The sequence below is a fragment of the Dromaius novaehollandiae genome, chromosome 3 (genome assembly GCF_036370855.1).
Source record: "Dromaius novaehollandiae isolate bDroNov1 chromosome 3, bDroNov1.hap1, whole genome shotgun sequence".
Taxonomy (NCBI): Eukaryota; Metazoa; Chordata; class Aves; order Casuariiformes; family Dromaiidae; genus Dromaius; species Dromaius novaehollandiae.
Window position 1 is genome coordinate 55,146,535 of NC_088100.1, and position 19,498 is coordinate 55,166,032.

General features: G+C 39.6%; 1 protein-coding gene across 3 annotated transcripts in view; it reads left to right on the forward strand.

Moving 5' to 3' along the window:
• DCBLD1 (discoidin, CUB and LCCL domain containing 1) overlaps positions 1-9,790 on the forward strand; it is a 48,448-nt gene extending 38,658 nt beyond the window's left edge. The window contains exons 10-15 of one of the 3 annotated variants that reach the window (XM_026123527.2): positions 181-328; positions 418-534; positions 2,040-2,130; positions 3,153-3,202; positions 4,773-4,892; positions 7,175-7,378. In XM_026123527.2, the coding sequence (XP_025979312.1) occupies positions 181-328; positions 418-534; positions 2,040-2,130; positions 3,153-3,202; positions 4,773-4,892; positions 7,175-7,266 (618 nt within the window). In that variant the 3' untranslated portion in view covers positions 7,267-7,378. Of the gene's footprint in view, positions 1-180; positions 329-417; positions 535-2,039; positions 2,131-3,152; positions 3,203-4,772; positions 4,893-5,292; positions 5,935-7,174; positions 7,379-7,407 lie in introns of those variants that run through there. The other 2 variants (XM_026123528.2, XM_026123526.2) reach the window with 2 other exon arrangements.
• The last annotated feature ends 9,708 nt before the right edge of the window (positions 9,791-19,498 follow it).

Genomic DNA, 19,498 nt, shown 5'->3' on the forward strand with positions numbered 1-19,498 from the left:
TCAGAACTAAAAAGATTATTTGTTTTCAGAATTCTTCGTTCTAAAATCTTGTGGTTACATCCCAGATTATCAATATATTAGTTTTAGGGTAATGAAAATGTTTAAATTTAGATGTCAGGAGTATTTTTGACAAACAGACTTCTAAAACAGAGCAATTTATGTGCTTACATCTTGTTGTAGGTATTCCAAGGCAACTCCAATGCTGGTGATATAGTACGTAATAATTTCATCCCTCCAATAGTGGCCCGTTATGTGCGAGTTATTCCCCAAACCTGGAACCAAAGAATAGCATTGAAGCTGGAGCTGATCGGCTGTCGAGTCATGCAAGGTATGGGGTAAGCGCTACTTCCAGGGCGGGGCACCTCAGAAGTGGGCTGTGCGACCACAGTGCAACTGATTCTGCACCCTCTTTTGCAGGTAATAGTTCATTTACACATTCAATGTGGCAAAAAGCAAGCCAGAGCACAGAAACCTCCCTTGGAAAAGAAGACCGAACGGTTACAGAACCCATCCCATCAGAAGAGACTAACTTAGGTAACACTACGTAGCAGTACTTTTTCTCTAGGATACATCACAACTTCATCTCTGCCTGAGTAAACTTTAAATTTCCTCACAAATCAAAACTTTTATTTTCCTTGCAGACTGTTTAAAAGGTTATCTACAAAAGAGAATAGGGAAGAACGTAGGTTCTTTTAGCTTTGAGGCACAGAAAGAGATTGAATAATTTTTCTTGATACGAGAAATACTAGGCATTGGTTTCCCTGTCATTGATTTATTTGCTATGCTTGGTAGGCTCAGGGAAGCATACTGAGAACTCTTTCAGCATTTTGTTGGAGAGGCCCTTATCCTCCTCACTTTTGCTCCATATTTTATAATTTTTGAGGCAGTGGTCTCACAAAAACGTTACCTTCTCTCTAAGCAACCATGACTCCTCCCCACAGTAGGTCTGCAGCCCTAAGCAAGATACAGTCGTGTTATGATTGTATAATGAAAACATTTTTTCATAATGCGTATGTTCAAGGAGGCTCAGAAAACCTCTCATACTTCTTAATCCTTTGAATGCCTTAATTTGCAGTCTTTGTGCTTTAACATTGTGTAGGTAATTTCTTAGATCTTAAAAAGCAAGCACACAAAATTTGTTGCTTATACTGACTCTCCGATGGATCCGTAACCAGGTAGGAGCTACCACACCAAACCCTGCCACCTATCATGCAGCTGATAGTTGTGGCATTATCTCTGTAAACAAACTTGTTGCAAGGAGCGATCATTGTAAGAAAGAAAAGTCTTCTGAAACTGCATTGCTCTTGCCTAGAGCAAACTCCGTTCATCTGTTTGGAGGTATGAGTAAATTGTATCAATGTTCAATGAAAATGAAATCTTTTGAGATTTCAGTTGCTAAATTGTAAGTTCCCTTTGGACATGTGTACTTACTTATTCTATGCCTTATAAGTGGCCACACGAGTGGCAATAGGCACACTCCTGACACCAGAGCCACCTCACTGATAAATTTCAAATCCCTGCTCTAAACCCTGCTATGTTAGATTTTAACATGGGCACAATGTATTTTCCCCAGCCCCATGCTTGGAAATGGCTGAACTCTTTTGACTGAATTGTTTCAACCAGGTCAGCATAAGCCAGATACCCAGCATGTAAAACTGCAGCCCCATTTGGCAGCTTTATAAGCAACTGAAAATAGAGTTGTTGTAAGTGGCTTTTTGTGAAAGTTACCTAGTGTGTAATAATAAAGAACTGCTCTTTGGAAGGATGCATACTAGCATTTAATCAAGTTTGAAAAAATATATCAACCTTGAGAAAATATATTTAACGCTTTGGTCTCAACACAGGTGCAGATATGCATGTGACATCAAAGTATCTTTGAGGAGTGGTCTTGCAGTTTTACAGTTTTGCATTTTCATGCTCTCTTGCAAGGAGTGTTTCTGCAAGATTATCAGCCTTTTGCTGTATTCTCTATAGTAAATATTATCCAGCTTCAAAGTAATTTGCCTTTTTAACTTTTATCCTTTTTTTTTTTCATGCAGGCTTAAAGCTTACAGCTATAATTGTCCCAGTCCTCATAGTGCTGTGTCTGTTCCTGTTCTCTGGAATTTGTATCTGTGCGGCTCTACGAAAGTAAGATGCTGTCTTTTGTCATAGGAGTTATTCGTGGCTATGTAGCTGCCATTTCCAACTATGTGCCCTCTTTCCAGAGCCTCTTTACTCAGAGGCTGTTATTGTTTGGAAGTCTGCCTTTTAAATAGACCTCATGTTGTGTCTTTGTAAGTTGTATTTCTCAAACATCCCTTAGTTAGACAAAAACAAAGGTGAAATAGGGCAGAACTGCATACCCCAATTCGTAAAGTCCTATGTAACCAGTTATTCTCTTCAGCCTACCTGGACCCGCAAATACCAAGGGATAATGCAATCTAAGATGGAATAGTTTCCATACCAAAACAAAGTAAAAATTCAGCTGAGGGAGGATCTGAGCCATCTGAATCATTTTCTTTCACTTCCCTCCTGTTGTTTCTACGTCCTGGTCTCTTAAGTTAGAGCTCTTCACTTGGGGAGCTGAAATCAGAGCTGATCTATAAGGAGTGGAACATATAAAGTATTGTTAAGCAGACTACTAAGCCACTTCCTTTCACGAGTTAAAAGACTGGGAGAAATATTGCTAGCTTTGGTTCTTGCTAGATGTCCATTCATATGAACTTGCCTCTGAATGTAGACCAGGGAAAGGTTTTTGTTCAGCAGATGGGGATTTGGAAGAATAAACAAATCTCTTGTGATGTTACTTTATCATTAACAGTATACAAGTCTGCCCTGGATTTCCAGAAAAATCTATAAACTAGTGAAAGAGTTTAGAATAGCAGACCCAAGAGCAACATAAAAGGACATGCACACATCAAATCGTGAGTGCCAGCTCAAGCAGAAGAAATATGAACATCAGCAGTCAGAACCTATATACAGATGGGGGGAAAAACTTAAATGTCAAAATGCTGGCTTGCATGTCTTACATTATAATAGACACTATCCTCCAGAAAATAAAAGTGAACAATTGTCCTCAGCCTCCAAACACGATGATTCTGTTGAAGCTAAGGAATGAAGATGAAATGCTGTGAATGCAAAAGTTTATAAACGCTTTCCTGTCCTTACAGGCGAGAAACCAAAGGACTTTCTTATGGATTATCCAATGCTCAGAAATCAGGTCAGTAGAGGATCATGAGTTTTGTCCTGTCCTGTCTGTGGGGCCAATGGGAAGAGTTTTATGCAATTAAGCATGAAATGCTTATGAAATAGCATCCAGGTTTCTTTATTCAAATTCACTATTTCGGGAAATAGCAAATGATAGTCCCACTTGTATCATCTTAGCACAGTGCCCAGAGAAACAATATAATTTGGTTTCTGTGACAGAAAGGCAATTAGCAAAAGATCTATTACACAAAGTGCACAAATTAGCATATAAGAGTGCTCCCAGGTGCCCTCCCTTTCCCTTCCCTCCTCCAAAATACCTATTTTGCAGAAAATTGCTACTTTCCTTCCCCCCACCCAGCATAAGGGATTGCCTTTCTCCAAGAGAGGAAAGGCTAATAATTTTATTATGGCTTTAATATTTCCGTTTCACTGCCTTCTTTGATTGGGACTGTCCTTACGAAACCTCACAGTACTGAATTGTACTTCACGTGTAAAATCTGAATAGAGTTTTGGCTTGAGGACTTTGCTTTAGAAGATCCCTGCAAAACCCTGGTGAAGTAACATGCTTTGTCTTGCTTGATTAAGCTTTCTAGAGTGGGGTCTCCTGTCAGTTTGGAAACTGGGATTTAGCTACTTTTCCTCACCTGCCAACTCTGTAGAGGAATATCCTTTTGAATCTCAGTGTTTCATAAAAAGGAAAAGGAAAAATGAAGCAATTCGCTTCTCTCTTGACAAATTTCTTGCAGCAGCTCAGCTCCGAAATTTCATCTCTCAGCAGATGTTGATATCAGTGAAAGAAACTGTTACCCATTTCAGCTCACCCTTATTAGAAAATTAATTTGCACTTAAGATCATATTTGTTAATATGATTCCTCAAGGTCACATCATATAATCCTTTCTCACTTGCTAATGAGGACAAATCCCATGAAATTGGAGATAGCCTCTTATCCAGTCAGTTCATTTGCAGTGTATGTGCTTCATAAATCAAGCTTCTAAAAGCTGTGAACCAGGCTTGGGACTTAAAAAGCTGGGAGTTGAACCCACCTCTCTACAGACTTCCTGTCACAAGCTCCAGACAAATAATTTACACAGTGGAATTTCTCTTTTCTGTCCCACAAGGATGCTGTGAGAACAAATTAATTGGTAAGTGCAGGTGCTCAGATATCAGGGAAATGGAAGCCATATTAGTCCGCTAAAAAAAGAAATATTCTAGACATTTTGAGCACCATTTTTGCCACATAAGCAATGGCAAAATATTTAGCTTCTATAGAGCTGGTATTTTACCAATATATTTTGTTAAGATATCGGTGCTGACACCCACAAAGTTTGAGGCCTTCTTGCCAAGAAACAAAATCAAGAAAAACTTCTGTATACTTCAATTTTCACTTGGAAAAGCCCAGTTGATGGTTCATTTTTTCCCTTTCACCTTCTAAGTTTAGGGAGTTTGGTTTGGGTTTTTATTTGAAAACAGCTTGTTTTAGTCTGTTTTTTAGCCACCTTAATACATTGGTAACAATGTATACACCAAAAAATAAACTCTCTGATAAGCCCTGAAGTTTTCTATTTTTATTTCTTTATTATAGGTTGTTGGAAACAAATCAAGCAGCCCTTCACCAGACATCAGTCAACTGAATTTACCATTAGCTATAATAATGAGAAGGAGACACCGCAAAAACTAGATCTGGTCATGAGTGACATGGCAGGTAACAATTTCTCCCCTCTGATGCATTTATTTTACTCTGCATACTGAGTAGATAACAAGAAGAGGGACAAGCCAGAAACATTAGCAATTCTAGCTCTCATGCAAGCTGAGGTCCAGGAACAGATTTACCCATATTCATCCTGGACATTTAGTGAAGTAGCTAAATATATTAGGGGGGGGAACCCCCCCACACACACACACGATGATCCCTTCATTTTTTAAGGACTTGTAAGAATTTTGGAAAATTTTTGCAGGGTGTTATCAAGCCAGATTTTCCTCGCTCTGGAATAGTTATTGTTGAAGGTAACTGTGAAAGGCAATCAGGCGTGAACGCAGTGCAAGAACATGTCTAGGAGAGGATAGTTTAACTTCACTGAGTAATTTTTACATTTCTATTTAAGGTCAAATGTCTCTGGAAGTAGAACAAAATATAATGACCCTTGCTGCTGACCAAACAGAAAAGTGAAGTTTGCGAAGTGGTTTTACAGCCAGCTGGAGGTCGTGCTGAGATCTCTGTGCAGCTCTCTAGGTGCCTTATCTATTTCAGAGCCTAGGCCTCCCGAAGTGAAGGAGGCAGATGAGAGAAAAGAAAACAAACAAAAAAAATGTGCTTCTCTCATGTGCTACTTTGCCTCCTTGCTGGATAGAGCAAATCCCTGCATCAGTGCTATTTGCATCCTGAAGGAATGGTTTTTTAATTCATCCTCTTAGCACCTCTTATCCCTGCCCAGTTTCTCTGTCTGGAAAGGCTAGTGAGACCAGCCATTTTATGGGATCAGTGAACAGCGATCTCCCAGAAGGATAAATTTACTGTTTCCAGCCTCCAGACCTTAGAATTCCTTAGAATTTCTTCTACTGTGTTTGGCAGAGAAATACAGTAAAATAAAATTTTTTAAAAAAGGTTATTGTAATTCCATAGGATGCTACCCTGGTTATCTCTCAGAGATGGTTTCACTGCTTTAAAGAAACATTCTGTATAAAAAACTATAAAGAAGTTTTATTTCATGAAGGAGAAGGAGTGAATAAAAGTTCTTTATAATTCATGGTTATCTGGCTACCCTGACTGTGCCTAGGGAGTCTCTGCTTTCTCCATCTTCTTTTTCTGCACTGTGAGAATTCTTAACTCTGATTCTGGCCTGGCAGCTCCTGAGATTTAGTATTTTACCTACAGTCACCTTAAAAATAAGAAACATGAAGTAAAAAAATGTGAATGAAGCCCAGAAATGTGCAGCAAATGCCATTTAATAATTAGATTGCAGAGGGCATGCAACTTGCATATAGGTTTCCTACTACATGAAATTCTTCCCCTTCAAATTCCCTGCTATTTACTGGTTCTTGAAAACAACCCAGAACAAGTCAAGATACTTCATTCTAAGTTACTAAGAATTACTCAGAATGGCAGCAGCGATGCTGGAGAAAGCTGCATTACTTATTTACTGAAATATCATAACACCTTCACCCTACACACTAAAGTTTGGGAAGTAGCCAGGAACTGCCAAAGAGATTCACAGGACATATGGGATTGAATTCAACGCTCATGTCAGATGAACCATGATGCCAGAACAGAAACTGAGTTAACTTCTTTACGCCTGCATCAAAATATGATACTTTATCAGTGTCATTTACTAGAGCTGCTCAGACCAGCATTTATATAAATAAGAATTTTTCACTAACGTGAAAAAGTTAAACTTTGAAATTTCTCATAATAATTTTACTGGATTTTTGAAAACCCTTTTAGTTCAGATCTCTTTCTTACATGGTAGCCTGGGATGCTCTTTAACTAGAGGTGCAAACACGTGCTTCTTAAGACTGCATTCCCTTTATCTTACTTCTTGCTCCTACCTGGTCATTTGTGAGTTCCTAGTTCTTTTCCTGCCATCTTCCTGGACTGAGGTAGTTGTCCACTGCCTCCAACAGTGCTGTTCCCACTTCTTGTCTTATGGCTTGTTCCTGCTCTCACACACACGCTTCAGTTCTGAGCTGACTTAACACATTTCACACTTTCCTTGACTCTCTTGGCTGCCATTCCATCTAACTTTATCCTTCTTGTCATTCAACTACCATGAGATTCCTTTTAAATAAAGCAAGCACTTGGTAGGGCTTGTTAAGGATCCTCCAGGCATTTTAATTATTCCAAAAGTGGAACACTTGTTTTGGGAACTTACTTGTGGAATTTTATGTAAAATCTTTTCTCTGATTCATTGCTAGTATTTTGTTGACTTCTATTGTTTTTAGTGTTTTGAGTATACTACAAAAATGACATTAATTTATTTTGGTGGGTAGGTGGGGGAAGGAAGGAAGGAAGAAAAGGGCTGGCAGATTGTAGCTTCTCTGTAGAACAGCTTCTGCCAAGTTCTGTAACGCATGCTTGCTGAAGAAGATTACAGAAACTGAGTTGGGACAATGTCTCCTCACAGACCCGATAACAACGTATTTGATATAATAAGAGTCATTTTTCAACTCTGCTGCTTAAAGTCATCCATGTATGTTATTGAGTAGTTCGTGCTTCCTTTTAGAGTATCAGCAGCCTCTCATGATTGGAACTGGGACAGTGATACGAAAAGGATCTACTTTTAGACCCATGGACACCGAAGACGAGGGAAGAAGGGGGAGTTCAGAGTTTGAAAATCACTATCACTGTCCACAAAGAGCTAACCGACATGAATACGCTCTGCCCCTGACCAGTCAAGAACCTGAATATGCCACCCCCATCATAGAGCGGCATAGGGCAAGAGAAAATTATTTCCCCTCTGAAAACGGCTACAACGTACCTGTAATCTCATCTCATAAACACTCTCTTTCTGCTGGCAGTTTCTCTAGTTCATGCAAGACCGATGCCAGGAATGGAGACTACCAGACACCTCAAAGTGTAATAAACTATGATAAACCTAAGGTTAACAGTATTCTGACCTCTGTGAGCTATAGTACGGACTACCAGAAGCCTCAAACTAATTCACTAGGAAGTGAGGGTTACTCAACACCTAGAGACTGCCTAAAACCAAGAAGCCAGACAGCAATGACAGCTCTCTTGTGATCTACTGAACAAGAGAGACTTGGTGCACAGGAATGTTACTGTACAGCTTCTGAAATGAAAATAGAGTTTTAAAGGAGTCTACTGTGGAAGGCAGAAGGCAAACAAAGCCTGTGTACATAATATTGCAGTCTTGCTGGGTTCTGACATCTGAAGAAAGCATATGCTGTTTATCACTGTTTATAGCAAGAGAGATGTTATCACTGAAGCCTGTATATCTTATTTTCTGTAACTGATCTCAGTGCTCTGTTTGCAGTGTGTGCAATTTGTACATAGCTTTTATTTAAGGAGAATTTCTTAAGTTTCCTTTTCACCTGTGGAACTGAAAGGAGAAAAAAAAGCTATTGCAGAAAGACCTGTTTAAAAAAAAAAAAAAAAAAACAGGTTTCCTCCTCTGTCTTTATTTTATCTGCTGGTGTACTGGCAGCTGTAAATTTTGTATCTTATGGTTGTGGTGGTTCATTGCCTTTCCTCTGATAACTAACTGAAGACAGGGCATCATTATATTTCTTCTTAGGAGGGTAGAAGACATAAAACTACTTGAAGCATAAAGTGCACAAGAAAAGGCAGCTGAGCATTTAAATGCTGTGTTCAAACCCACCTTCCCAGCTGCCTTTTTAGCAGCAATTTTTACATGCTTGAATTTAATCTGGCATATGAGCTGAGCCTGTCTAATTTGCTGTTCACGTTAAAGACAGGTAAAAGGCTGAAACCCATTTTGGGTTCAAAGCCATGGTGATCACTTTGTAGACACATCTGCAACAGAAAAGAAAATCAACACCTGTTAATCTTCAAGAAATGTGTGCAGAACCAAAGTGTAAATTTATAGCTGAGAATTAAATTCCGTTCGAGCCCTAGCTGATGCTATTGCTGCTAGACTATAAGGAAGTTACTCCTTGACACGCAGCAGCACATGTTCCAAACTTTTCATTGCTCCACTAGGTATTTTTCTGTCCTACAAATTTAGTGCATTGTTTCTATTTGAAATATTTAGACAAAGTAAAGCACAATGTGTATATGATTTACTGTAGCATTTAAATTTGCAAAAGAGCAGATCAGCACAGTTGTTTTCAAATAGGTTTCTCCTTTGCAGGGAATGTGATCCTTAATTCTTTTTTTGGACAAACTTGAAAAAGTGTGGGGATAGCTGCAACGTGTTGCACAGTAGTTGGGTCCTCTTTCAGTAGAGGTGTCATTGAAGCTAAACAGCTTCCCATAGTGGCTGGAACTGTCCATTGCCATTCTCCCTGCAGCACTTGGAGCCTTACTTTGTATTCGGAAGTGTGTCCTAAGATATCAAGATGTGATACACTTCTGGGGATGAAGAATGGTGCTATATTTAAGGCACAGGTTGGGAAACCAGACCAGTAAAATCTGATCCGTGGGAAAGTCACTTACTATCTCAAGGCCCTCCATTTCTTTGTGTGTAAACTGGGATAATTTGCAAAGGATGCAACAAAGATTCTTTTTTTGTAAAGTACTTTCAGATCCTTGGATGGAAAGTGCTGTAAGAGTACAGAATAGTCGTAGTGATCCTATTTACAAATATTGCTAATTCTAGCCATATCTGATCTTAAGACAAGCTCTTAGTGGGTTCTTTGCATATGCTTGTTTTGTGGCCTGAACTGTGCAGTTCTCTCATGCTGATGCGCAGTGCATGTGATTCCTGTGCAAAGAAAAAAGAGTCAAGGTAACCTTGTAGCCTTCCTGTGTTTGCTGTCAATACAGTTTCTGTGAAATGTATAAAACACCTCAGGTTCTGAAGTGAAACAGCAGCAGCCTGTTTGTTAGACTGAGTCAGGCAGTGTTGTTTACCTTCTGTTGTTTACATGTCTATGTAAATAAAGAACACTGGTATTTGTAAATCAGTCACACAGGCCTGGTGCTTAACTTGGTAACTTTTTAATCATCACCACACACCCACTCTTGTCACATATCCCGCAGGGTGAGAAGGAAGTGTTCCTTACGCTGTGCAAAAGTGCCCGCTGTGCTGCTGCAATTTATGTTCTCAGTATGACTGGCTAAAAAAAGATCATCTCGGTGCCCCATTTAGCCTGACTTTTCTGCCCATAATCTCTACAGGAGAAGTGCCCAAGAACAAAATTCTGTGGCCAAACTGCTGCTGGATGTATATAATTGAGGAAAGGATGAGGATGCCCTCCTGATGAGCCTGACACTAATACTCCACCCACATAGCTAATTAGCCTGACTTGTCACTTTACAAACAAGCAGAGCTCAGTAATCAGAGTTATTCCCTAGCTAATGAGGCACCAACATATTGCAGCAGTGCAACAGGACAAGGCTATTAGGCAACAGATGACATGGCTTGTTTTATTATAATCTTTTGGCATGCTTCAGCCACATGCTTTCTGCATCTGCAGTATGCTACTTTTCAAGTGTCAGAGGGCTCTTGGCACATGATTGTTTTCTGCTGCCATTCAAATCCATCTCAACACAGCTGTTTTAGCCCAATAAAAAGTGGGGTCTCAAATTGCACCTTGCCTTCATTCGCCACCCCCTCAAAAGAACCCTGCAAAACTGCAAAAACATGGCTTAAAATAAATCCCCAAATCTCTCCCCCTCCTTGTGTTACAGTGACTTGGTGCTGACAGGGACGGATGCAGCACAAGAGCCCTGTAAGCAGTCACAGCTTTAGTCACTACCATGGTGCTTCATCATTCAAGTCTGAGTGACCAGCAAAAGCATTGGGCTTCTCCACCTCTGCCCTGGAAATACGCAGTTTTTAATGGCCTGAGAGCAGATATTCAGGAAAGTAAGGAAACATCCTAGCTGTACTGGCTGTTCTCTCTATCTTGATAGTGGTGGGGATAAAAAATGCTGAAATAGCATGGAAAGGAGACTGCCTCAGTCTTCCAGTGGTGGCTTATTCTCATGCCCCTCCTTAGAATGGCTTTACACAAACACACACAGAAATCAAAGTCTAGCCCATCTTCATCAACTTGTCCTCACAGATAAAACCAGTTGCAGGTATAACACTGTCAGCCTTATCAAACATTGAACTTTAAAAAAAAAAAATTCCTTCGCATCACTGGCTACTAAGATCACGAAGGAGGTTAGAATGTGTCCCATTTTGAAGTATTTACACACTTGGAAGGGCTGCGTTTGCTCTGGATCTCCCTCCAATGCCTCTAGAGATTGTGTTAAGAGAAGAGGCTAACTAACTTCTTTGTGAATTTGACCCTCTGGTTAAAAGAGACTTTGCAATAGCATTTCAGTACCAAACCTCATTCCTTAGCAAACACTCCCAGGAGGCTGGAACAGTAAACTCAAACCAGAGTTCATAAGAAGGTTAAATATTAACTGATTGTAGCCCTAAGGGCCTACCTGTTCCAGCTGCAGTAGATGTTAAGTCTCTTTGACTTTGCTAGGAACAGGGTCATGCACTGCAACTGCACATTAGTCTGCAACTAAGCAAATTGAAGAATGCTCTTGAGGTAAGAAAGTGTAAAAGATGTTGTACCCTACCTACAACTGAAATGAAAAAAAAAAATGACAGCTTACCTTAAGTTTCCAGCTGGTGCCTTATAGGAAAGAAAAAAAAGAAAAAAAATTCTTCAAACAACCGCAGCAAAAATACAAAGATGTTCTTTGCTCTCATCTCCTTGAACCTGGGAAATAGATTCCAATCTTTTTTTAGCTCGTCCATCAAGTACCTTGTTGGAAAGTACCTTTCCAACACTTGATACTAAAGCTTCTCCCTCCCCCCCCCAAAATGCAACTTTAAATAGTATTTCCTTATTTCTTTTAGTTTCAATAGCTTTAGCACCAGATATTATATCCTGCCTTAGTACTCTTTCCAGTTATCTACATATTTTATATGAAACAGGCAACCAATTAAAATTAGTCCTTGATTTGCAGATTGGAACTAGGATTTCCTGAGCTCCATGGATGGTCCTTTCCCACTCACTTATAACATTGTCCATTGTCTCTTTTACTGACTTCCTCTGGACACAGCACTTGCCATCATCTCCTCCTCCTCTTTTTCTGCATACATAGCTTCAACAGAACGGGTTCAACCTGATTCTACTGCATACAGCTCTGCAGCCTGGTGGTTGGGACAGTCTCTGGGTAGATGGGAGAGGGCAGGAAGGGCATTGAGGTAAACCTGAATTTCCTGCAGCTGCAGGAAACTTCCTGCTCTGTAACCACTGAGCTAACATGGCACTGGCCATGGCAGTGTTTCTAGAAGCTGTTTTTTAAAATGAAGGATCCTCGCTTGGTTCTTAAAAATCCATGAAATTGGATGCCAGTCAGTATGAGCAGGTTGTGAATCCCATGACTTGTCTGCAATACTAGAGTGGCTAGACTCTGGAAAGACTGAGTTTTTAAATACAGCTTTTCTTCATCTTTTTCCCACTGACCATCATTTGGTAGCTCTTCATTCAGCATGTAGATTGTAGTGGATCTCAGTCTGAGGCACAAAATACTGCCTACACAGGGTGGGAATGCCAGGCTGTAGGTCCCATTGCAGGAACAGACATCTAACTGTGCTTAGCTCTTTGGTGTATCATTATCACTAAAACTTGTATTTGTTTTTGCATGGTGCTGGAGACTTCTATCCCATGCAGACACACGGCAAGGGTTACTGCACCCTCTCCAGTGCCGCTCAACCATTGCCTGACTCTCTGGACACATTACCAGGAACTGAGCCACTTCAGGACTCTTCCCCATTGCACTGGAGAAAAATGGCCTTGTGGCCATGCAGAAAATTGTGGGAAGGCACTGGATGCCTTTCAGTGCTTAAGCGATCTAACCTGTATCTGCAATACAAAGCAAATCAGGTGACCAGTATGACCAGTATCAGTAATGGTAGAGCATGCACCTCTGACCTACGCTCACTACTAGATAGACTAGTCCAGCCTGAAAACAGCATCCAAACTCAGGCACAGAGGTGGTGTGGTTAAGGGGAGAAGTGTTAAGGGAAATCCCCAAGCCAGCTCTGCTGAGACATCCCCAGTAAGACTCAATTTTGGATCTGTACAATACAGGTGGTAATTTCTGCCATAATCTGGCACAAGGACTCATTTACCGAGTATTTCTGAAGAGTATGAAAACCACAGCAAGGAAATGCTATTGCCATAACAAGTTACACTGTTTACATTAAGTTACACTAATGTTCTGTCCTTAAAACAGTAGTGCTGCATTTTAGCAACACTTTCAAAAATGCACATACAAAGTCACCACTGAGGTAGTTATAAAAAATTAAGAGAAATGCAATTATTTGTCTGTTTCCTGGCTTTTGCCAAAGGTAAGGCAAGCAGTAATTTTTCTCAAGAGAGTTCAGATTTAGTTCAGGAAAGCAAGTGACAAAAGCAATTAGCGATGAATAGCTGTTTTATGACCCATACGAAAAGAGTCAGTGGTCTCAAAGCAGCCCTGCAGAGGCAGGCATCCCCTGAAAAGTAACCCCATCAGTATTCTGTTCATTCTGTCTCCAAAATCAGGTTAGATTTGCTCAACAAATGTGTGTCTAAGGGTTCCCTTAGCCTGTAATCAGCCTAGACTCTAGGAATGACAAGGTTATGTTGCAGATTTTATGCACAATTCCAATAATAAAAATTCCATACTGCCTATCTCTTTTCAATATCAGTGATGGTGTAGCTTGTTCTGACCTCCAACCTCCTCTGCAGTAGTACAGTGTGGGGTAAACGAAGGCAGAATTTGTTCTTTCTTTGAACCTTACTCACCAATGTTGGTGGTGCTGACACTGAAAATTACCCAGCCGTAGCTGTGTGGGATCAACAAAACAACCAGTGTTACAAAGAAGCAGCAGGAATATATATGAATTATTAAAGACTGAAAAAGTTCAAGGAACATGTTTATTTAAAGGGAAGGTGCCATTTCTGCACAATCATTTTGACACTTAAAATAGAAACCTCTCCTGGTGCTTTCCTTTGTTGAAGCTCCTGGTATCATCCCACCATCCATAAAGGACATGCTTGAAGAGGTCAGATAAAGTATTCCTAAACTAGATAAAGACAAGAGGAAAGACATCCTTAGTTGGGGAAAACTTGTGTTATCCATGATAAGGAGGACACCTAACAACTGACATTCTTTGTTATCTCATTGTATAGTCTGGACATGAGAATATGGAGGCTTTTTCACTCAGACTTCACTACATTTGTTTAGACTTGGCCCCATATTATGCATCTAAGTCCTGAAAAACATGTGCCACCTACTGTATGCAGAGGTTGTTCAGAAGAACTGTTTTCTTGAGCCAAGTTAATTCACTATTTATTTAGCCACTACCAGCCAAGTACTGAATTGCCATGGAACGTCCAAGAGTTTATCATCACATTTATTTATATACAGTCATAGGTATTAATGAGAGAAATCCAGGAAGGAGACAACTTGATTTAGTTAAAGCACAACATCATTTTCCAGCAGAGCTAAAAATCTAAATCCACATATATATATATGTGACATATTACTGGGCTATGCTTCATGATAGTGTCCTGAACTGACCTCAGCAACCCATAATTTTGGCTAGACATCTTATTGGAAAAGTTCCTCTAATGATCTGCAGTATCTGTTCAGCTGAAGAGGAACAATATCTCTGAATATCCAATATTTCCTGATAAGGCTTTGAGCTAGTACAAGGAGTGAGAAAACATAGAACAGCACAAATTATTCAAAAATCATGAGGTTGTCTCAGTTAGACTTGGTGAGAATGGTCAACAATAGACTTAAAAATATATATATATATTCTGTCTAGAAGGTAGCCAAAAAACAAGTGCCAGAATTCTAGCATTTAAAAAAACCACCAGAAACAATTCAATACAAACAATACAAAAACATACAGCAATGGCTGACACCTGATAGACTACAAGGAGGCTTCTTGAAATGAAAAGCTAACTGAGGAGCGAAAGATGTTGGAGAAGATGGTGACATTTGCCTTACGAGAAGAGGAGAAAAGACTGTAGAAGGATATTGTTATGTTAGCCACTACTAAGCCACTGATCTGAACAATTTAGTGGCTTGTGCACATACTAGAAATTTCAGCCTTTGCAAAGATATTTTACACATCATAGTTAATTTCTGTGACCCAGGCAACCATTTCACAGATGTACAAACTAAGACAGTGAGATATGCTGCCGCTTGTCCAGAGTCATATCAACAAATAAAAACATCCAAAGATGTAAAGGCCTTGGAAAAAGCCACCTGCAAACCCATGAAAAATCCTGTCGTGTTGGGAGAGAAGACATAGGTGATTGATAAAGAGAAGATGCCTTAGCAGACCTTATTTGAAGAGGCAGCTTTTCTTCACATCTATGGCTAAGCTTTTTATCCTTAAGTGACACCATCTGTTCTGACAGACAGTTTTATAAAATTTGAATAAGGTGACCTGGATAGAGTATGCCTAAATTATGGAAATGCAAAAGTCATACTTCGATGTGAAAAGGTTGTGGACAGCTCATAGAATTTCTCTTTCACGTACATCTATGCACATACAGCACTATGTCATAAAAAATAGCACAAATACAAATGATTCTCAGAATACAAAGTGAGCCACGATTTTGGTATCAAAGCTGCAATAACCACCTTACAAGTGCTTGGCATATGGCATTCATAAAGATACCCAGTTAGAAGCTCTAGATCATTTATATAGCTATCTTTCTGACAGATGAATTCACACCCCATCTTTCTCTATTTATAGTGCATTCACCCCACATCATAAAAGACAAACATTTTATGCAACAGAATATTTGGTTTATAAGTTCACTGACCACTTGGTTAATGACAACAAACATAGTCTGGAAACTGCACTGCCATTTGGTTGTCAGCAGAAACCAACAGCAGTAGAGAAAGGGTTATAGTGGGTGAACATGAGCTGATCCTCCTTTTTTCTGTAACCACATAGCTTCTTTCTGGAACTAGACTGGAGCAAACTATGGAATGGTCATCTCCCTTTTTTCACTTCTCCTCACTGACAAATCTCTGAACAGTTTGACATGATGGGCAGCCTCTGTTCCAGGAGAGATCTTAGGAATGTGACAAGGTTGGTTACACACCGTGATTGAAGTGCACTGGCAGAGAGCAGAGTCTGCAAATCCACCTGATACTTCATTTCATGTTTTATCAGTGCATTTGGTCCCTTACTTTTGGAAATACTAAATCCACTCACAGAGGATCAAAAATTTAACTGCTTCTGTGTGAACTAATAAGAGAGCATTCACTCTTAAAATAACAGATGGGAATATTTTAACATTCTTTAATAAGTCACTAATCTAGAGCTATAAAAATTCTAACTCTGTATGTGTGTGAGTGTTCTTGTGTGCTTGTACATGTACAACCCATATACAGGACAACCCTTATTATAAAATGTGTTACCTGAAAAGTGCTTCTTACTTGAAGCAATGCCAGCTAAACTGGATGTTTGTTCTCTGAAGAGCATGTTACTAGAAATAGTTCTAAAGGATACGGTTTTCCTATTTTTGTACATTAAAAAAATACTAATAGGTTCTATTTTCTAAGTCTAGTTAATCCCAAAGATTTAAAGGAAGTTGCTGCCCCCTTCTGGCACTAAATACAAATATCAAATACTTAGCACTAAAAATTGTAGGATTCTAATAACAAATGGGAATTACTAGCTGATAGACAAGTTTTGATTTTCAAAATAGCATAAAACTGAGACAGCCCTCTCCTACTTAGCCAGCTTGTTCATGGCAACCATTAACTTACCATAATACCCATGCTCTCACTAATACATCACAGTCTCTCTCTTTCATTTTAAAATAAAAAAATTCAAAAGTTTCAAAATTAAGTAATGTGCTGCCTGGATTTAGAAAAAACACCTTAGGAGCACATCAAAGCTGAAAAATTTCCTTGCTCCCTGTGTTATGACACTTCACTTGTATTGTAAGTTAGCAGAACACCTGAACTATCACACTGGACAGAAAGCAAGATGGAATAAATACAAAATTATGCAGTAACATTCGCCTGTACAAAAGTACTCATTTAACACATCAGCATCCTTTTATTAAGAAGTTAATTCATTAGTTTCAAGTCCAAAACTGCCAAAGCTCAGCAGCAGAGGTGCATCCCCAATAAAATAATGAAGTCCTGACTCCCATTGGGAATCCCTTCCCACAGAACCATAAATAACCACGTAAATTATAACTGAAACCAGTGGGAATCAGTGCCTTTGTGGACATAACCCAAATGCTCTGATCTTATCGCAACCCCTGATCTGATCAATCTGATCAATATGAGCGATCTCTAGCAGCCTTACAGGCCATCTACTACAAAACAAGTGTCAAAACAGTAAACATAACAGCCTGTACATCTGCAGCCAGCATCTAATACTTATCCCGGAGTTGAAGCTATTAAAATCTCCTAAGTCCAAAAGGTGAGACAGATGGCCAACATAACGAGCATATGAAACCTCATACGGAACATGATAAGTAACATGCATCTTCCAAGACATATTAGTGCTCTCTGCATTAGTAGGAGAAAATGCAGATACTGTTTTCTGATCAAAGATCCCACTAAAAAAACTAAAGAAATTCATCTTATACAACTTCCTAGGCTAATGAGTCCTTGGGCGCATCCCCTAGGAGACACTGCCAAGGCAGTGACTTCTGTGTGTCCAGACTTATTCCTTCCAGAGATGTCGCCTTTGTTGCCCGGCCTGCTCTCTACAAACCATATGTCAGAAAAATCAGGAAACCATGTCACCTCCTAGGCTAAATCAGGAAGAACCAGGCATGTAGCCCAAGAGGATGCAAAGAAAATCTTCACCTGCCCTAAGCAAAGGAAGGGCCAACAACAGCAAACTCACCACAGGTTGTTCCAAGAAAGAGTGAACTGGGACATCCCATTTCTTCTTGGAAAGAAAAGCATTCAGGGCCAGTAGATTTCCAGAAGCATGATCCCAGCAGACTGAGTATATAGCTACTCAAGTTCAGCATCCTGAAGATTAATGCTTCCATTCCCCTAAAGAAATTGACATTAAGCATATAAACACTTGGAAAATAGCAAGTAACATACCATTAGATAAAATTAATACCATCCCATTCTGATTTATACCATTTTGCAAAAGTATTATTTGTGCAAGCATTTAGACAGTTAATAGGAAAATTAAGATCAGTAGAACCCACCCAGATGTACAGATATATTTGTCAACAACTTGAAGACCTTAAAATTTACCAGGTTACCCAGGCATCCCTGATTCCTGTCACTTGCTTATGGTTAATCAAAAAGTGCCTGTGAATGCCCTTGGAGGGGTTCTACTCATACTTTTGCTCTGCTTGTTTTCACACTTTTCTAACCTCCTGTTTGAGACCCAGCCATTGAAAACTAGTCAGCACAGAGCTGACAGCTGTGTGACTGATGACGGGAAATGCTGGGGAGATGGATCAGCAGCAAAAATTAGGGGTACTGTTTTTGGATTTCAGAAAAGTTTGAAGAAATGCAGAGCTCCAAGAACGGTTAATGAGGGATACCTGACCATAATCTCCAGTGGAAAGTTTTTAAAAAAATCCACAATTTTAACCAGTTTTACTGGATTACTTGCAGGGATCAGTACATTTCCAACATACCTCAGTGGGAACTGGAAGACTACCCTCCTACAGAGAGCCTTCAAAACACTAGCATCTATGATGCTTCTCTAGCACAGCTGTGAAAAACAGGTCTCAGCATCCTAAACTGAAGGCTGACAAATAGCCACCAGCTAATCCTGACAACTAATTGAAGCAAACACTCATAAAAGTGCATGAGAGATTTACCCAAATGAATTAACTTATCCCTTAAAAAGGGAGTCACCCCTTTAAAAAGATATTACTAGGCCTTATTATTCAGCCTAGAAACGCTGTTTATCTCAAGTGCAGTACAGAGGCCAGCGCTCACAAGCAGGTACAAGCTTACTTCTGTGGCAGGGGGAAAAAAAATCAAACAAACACAGATATGGCACAGCTACTCTTAGAGATTTGAGTGTATGAAGCAACAACTGTCCTGTTGAGGAAAGAAAAAAAGAGGTTGAGTATTTTTCTTCTAAAGACAGCAGAAAGTGTGCCATTTTTTAATTTTTGGATTCCACTCAAACTGTGAAATTTCTACAGTTTCAGAAGATTTGGGAATCACATCATATTGGAAAAGACACATTCTGGATAGAAGCTAAGTTTGAAATATTTTAAGTAATTCTCTTTTCAAGCTGTTGGGCTGCGGTTCTGCTGAGCAAAATTCACTCCACAGGCACATCCTGAATCAGGACATGTTCCTCCTCTTCTGTCATGCGTGGATCTCTGGGAAAAAATGCAGAGGAACTACTCAGTGACTGCAGTCACTAAGAGTAGCAACAGGGGAACAGGGACACCAGGAACTCTTGAGTGATCTCCCCTGACCCCAGCTGGCACAAAGAAAATGATTTTTTTTTCCTTCTCTTGCTCTCTGTTTCCATCTCGATAGCTACCTCTAATCTTCTTGCTTTACTACATCTCACCCAAATATAAACATTTTCTCCCTATTTACTGTTCTTTCCATGTACTTAAGAAGCTCATAATTAAACTCTTGAAAATTATAAACTAAAAAAAAAATTGCAGTTGTAGTCCTCCCCA